This window comes from Saccostrea echinata, unplaced genomic scaffold, assembly GCF_033153115.1.
Source record: "Saccostrea echinata isolate AGI-Se365-2 ecotype Australia unplaced genomic scaffold, CSIRO_AGI_Sech_v1 ptg000051l, whole genome shotgun sequence".
In the NCBI taxonomy this organism is placed as follows: domain Eukaryota; kingdom Metazoa; phylum Mollusca; class Bivalvia; order Ostreida; family Ostreidae; genus Saccostrea; species Saccostrea echinata.
In genome coordinates, this window is record NW_026889800.1 from 2,290,724 (window position 1) to 2,295,186 (window position 4,463).

Sequence of the window (4,463 nt, forward strand, 5' to 3'; positions counted from 1 at the left end):
TTCGATATATCTAAATGTTGAACTGAAGGCCACACTATGAAACTTCTTTTTTACATGTAGAAGTTTTGAATAAATTCTTCTTCATATGAATACAGTCCGCGTGGTACAGTTGTTAGAGCGTTTGTAAGGAGTTGATCCTTACGTAGCGGGTTCGAATCCCACTGCGGGACGCGAAGACCAATCCGAACAAGTCCTTCGGATGAAGACTGTATTTCCGTGTCGCAGTAGGTGCTGTCACGCAAAAGATGTCTCACTACTCAAAGGCTTTAAGTACTGAGTACAAGTCTAAATTAACAGCAGGCCACCGGCAAAATGTGGCGTCTCATGTAAGTGACAAAACAAACAAATAAACATATAAATACAAAATAAACTTCCTAATAACGGGACACAATTAGTACCCATTGGAATTCCAACAGATTGTTGCAAGCTCTAGTCTCTGGAAGGCACAAAGATATTGTCAATGAGGCTTGGTAGAACATTTACTAAAACCCGCTTTATGTCTCTGTTAGTATTTTTATGAAGTTAAGGAATCCATTATATCTATGGTTATTCAAGTGCAGGTTGTTTGGAATATTAAAAATATTTAAAACTGACATAAAATTTTGAAGAAAGGGATCAATGAACATAAGTTGGATTACCACTTGTGGAATTAAACCAAAAGTTCCCTTAATTACAGTTGTAATAGTGAGTCTTACAAACATACACTATGTTGCTACCTGCTTTGTCAGTTGGGACCAGTTCATAATGAAAATGTAATCTTTATTACGTTAGCTTTAGCGATAACGTTTTCTTAATATCTAATTCAAAATTTGTTTCAAGTCCCAAAAATGAATGAAAACATGCAAACCATAATATAAACAAAATCTCGCCATCTTCTAATGGTATACATAACGGTAATTTTTAAAGTGTTAAAAGTTAACCCATGATATCACAACTGTTGATTAAATATATGCCTGGTTAAAATGACACGTAACGAGAATCCATTTAAACAAATATATGAAATGATAGTGAAAAATCGTATATCCTGAATATTATGAATGATTCAAAAGCAATTAAAGTTTAAGAATTAAACAGACTTATTTATTTCAGCATTTTTTTTTTCTTATTTCTTAACCAATCACATAGGCAGTGTTTTGAAGTCCCGATAAGTCCTTCCTCTCTCGCTTACAACAACATAGATACAGTATTACTCCGCATACTTTGAAACATGATTTTTGTCTATGTCGAAATCTAGAATCGTCTGGTAAGAGGAAGCGATGAAAATTCTTCAATCGTAAGTACAAAATGTAAAAAAAAAAAGGAAAGGTTTCATACAAAGTGTGGAATACTTATTTCTGTGTTGGGAGACGAGAATTCTAGCAGCACTTATCTTAAGTCTGCCTTAACATACCTGCGAATGAATTATAGACATTGACACCATATACAGATGTTTGCGAAATATTACTACCTAATTAAGGATCTATAGTCAGTAAAACACCCAAATATGAAACAGATGTAGAAGACCCGTAGTGTTTTTTTTTTTTAATTTTGAGTTCATTGGGATTTATTTAGTCGACATATGATTGATTGAAACAATATTTCTAATAGATTAATTGAAGACCTGGTCTCTTAATACTACATAGATGTCGTCAATGAGGAATTCCAGCATTTAATATCAACGTCAGAGTACTTATGTGTAAAATCAGAATAATTTTATAAAGTCATTTTTAGATGACCAATCACAAGATATGAAAATCTCCAAGTTCCATGTTTTTATTGAAGAAGCAGTTGTCTATGATATATAAAAATACTAGTTTCATACAAAGGTCATCAGTTGCAGGTAGGGAACTGTAAGTTCATATATGACATTTTTGTTTTCCACAATTGCATTTCTTTTATAATATTTTGTATCAAAAAGAAACATCGCAAATATTTAAGTATTTTAAGGTTGACCATACACCTCGACTTCACACAAACCGAAAAATATGGGCTGGCCATTTGGCAAAAGGGAGATTGTGACGTCAATTCCTCGGGTGCCGGGTTCACACAGAAACAATATCCGGTCTCCACTTTCAGCAGGTCCAGGGTAAAAACCACACGGATTATTTCGCCCATTTTCTGTCACGTTAATCTCGACATTATGAAACCGTTCCCCTGTAAAAGAAGTTTTATAAATATCTTTAAAGATAAACATGTAGTTTATGAAATTATTGAAAAATGTTATTTTCGACGAAAAAATAGTAATGCTGATATTGCTCATCCTTTTGCTCTATTAAAAATTAAATTCTTAAGGATGTACAACACACTAACCACAAAAAATCAGAGTTGGGATCAGGTGCCAGGGAAGAGTTAGCACCCCGGTGTTCGACCGGTGTGCTCCTTGTGATAATTTTCTGGCGACCGCAAGATAAAATATTTCTCTACCTGGCACCTGTCGGCTACCGTATTCATCAGAACTGAACATAATGTAATTGTATCTGTGTATTCATACCAAAAATTACGTTTTTCGAAAAACAGGAGGAATAACTCAACCAAAGGGAGAGAAACACACACAACATTTTTAGAGTTGTTCCGATTTGATCAGTGAAGTGAAAACATGGTTTTTATAAACGAAGAACAAGATAATATTTATTTGCATAATAGTTAGATAAGCAGGTAAAATGAATGTTATGTTGCCAATCCTAACAGGGAAAGCAACTTAATGTATGTACACTTCTGCCTTAAAATGTTTTAAGGTAAAAAAAAAAATGCCGTGGTATGTTTATAATACAATTCAGGAATATCAGCAGTGTCGTTTAAAGTCGTAATTCCGTAAGTTCTATGATTGATACAATGACCTTGTCAGTAAATACAATCTTTCATTGAGTCAAATGCTGACTGACGTTTTTCATACTAATTGTTAGGCCATTATTTACACACTGAATTGTCGACGGATTTTCCGTTATTTCCCGATCATGACAAGGAGCACACGGCGGGTGTGACCGGTCAGCAGGGGATGTTCACTCCACCATGGTACCTGATCCCACCTCTGATGTTTTGGAGATCCGTGTTTGCTCTGCTCCAAAATTGGTATTGTTTAATGGACTTTTGAGCTTGAATACTGTTCGTTATCTCCATATATTTCATGGAATTCACGAAAATGAAAATATTATCTTTTCCTTTTCTCCCTGTTTAGGGTAGGGGTCTATTGGAAATACGTAAATTATCAAGGATATGATTTCGTATTCCGATTCTATTTCCTTTTTAAATGCATCGGTATCGTATCGCTCGTCATTTTCAGGCTTAATAATTAACGTCAGGTTTTACGTAAAATTGAAATCGCAAGAGTTATATATCTCGCCCACTGTCAAGTACTTCTTTAAGTTTATTTATTTTTAAATGTTTCAGTACGTTTTAAATATACCTGTTCAGTCCTTTCATTTTGATATTCAGATTTTCTTATTTCCCTTATCTTGATTGAGACACCGTTGGTTTGTCTAGTATGGAGTTCTTAAAAAGGCGAGCTTTCTTTAATTCCGATTTAACACAGACATTTAGGCAAATGATGGAAATGAGGGATGGTGCATTTAACATTCATAAACATGAGAATGATCATAAACAAGCATTCTGAGAGTATTGCATTAGCAATACCAGTCCCCTACCGCCAAGTGTAATCTGGTTCCCATTAAAAATTGAAAATGCCATAAATTCCGTCAAAAATCAATGAAGCAGAATGAAATGCAAACTTGATCTGTAACTCATCAAGATACACTCATATACCAAAAATCAGATCAATATCTGCAAGCGTTTAGAAGAAAAGTGCGGAAAACCAAGTGGGACAGACTGACAGACAGACAGAGGGACAGACAGACAGAGGGACAGACAGACAGACAGACGGACGGACAGACGGACGGACAGACTCAGAGGAAACCTATAGTCCCCTCCGGTTTCACCGGTAGGGGACTAATAAGCCAATTTTGATGTTTTTTAATCCTATAAGGAACACAAATGTTTCGGACATAAATTCTCGGAGTTTTTTTCTAAGCATTTGTATAGATTAGCTATATATGACCTACCACAGCAATCCTGCCTGTTGTAAATCAACACTTTCATAACATAGACGGAATTCCTCAGACTGATCTTCAGCCACGGACTTGTCTCCAGTTTAGTGTGCGCAATCCGTGCGGGTGTTGATCCTATAATACACGTTGTCATACCATCAACTGCATGTGATGCTATGTGGTTGATATCGAAAACTGTGCTTAGCGTTGCATTCATGGCTACTGTTTAAATATAATAAGGCGACTGATCAAACCTTCTTAATGTTTAGTCGGTCAAAAGAAACTCAATGATTTGAATTTCTGCAGGTCATGATGCAAATACGCAAAATTGCAACAGAAAAGCTTTTTACAGATTATTAAAGCTAACGATACACCTGTGTTTAAAAAACAATCAAATTAAGTCTCAGCCTTGTATGTTAAAAAAAGATTATCTTTTTATGAAGC

General features: G+C 35.1%; 1 protein-coding gene across 1 annotated transcript; it reads right to left on the bottom strand.

Annotated features, from left to right (window-relative positions):
* Positions 1-1,828: 1,828 nt before the first annotated feature.
* Positions 1,829-4,236, bottom strand: LOC133203468 (fucolectin-like). Its single transcript, XM_061339246.1, has 2 exons — positions 4,035-4,236; positions 1,829-2,133 (listed from the first exon to the last, which is right to left on the bottom strand). Exons 1-2 carry the CDS (start codon positions 4,234-4,236, stop codon positions 1,922-1,924), a joined length of 414 nt encoding a protein of 137 aa, XP_061195230.1. The 3' UTR covers positions 1,829-1,921.
* Positions 4,237-4,463: the final 227 nt, after the last annotated feature.

Coding starts and splice junctions, on each gene's coding strand:
- LOC133203468 (XM_061339246.1), bottom strand. CDS start 4,236: ATGAATGCAACGCTAAGCACAGTTTTCGATATCAACCACATAGCATCA. Junction 2,134..4,034: donor CAACAGGCAGGATTGCTGTG/GTAGGTCATATA, acceptor CTTCTTTTACAG/GGGAACGGTTTCATAATGTC.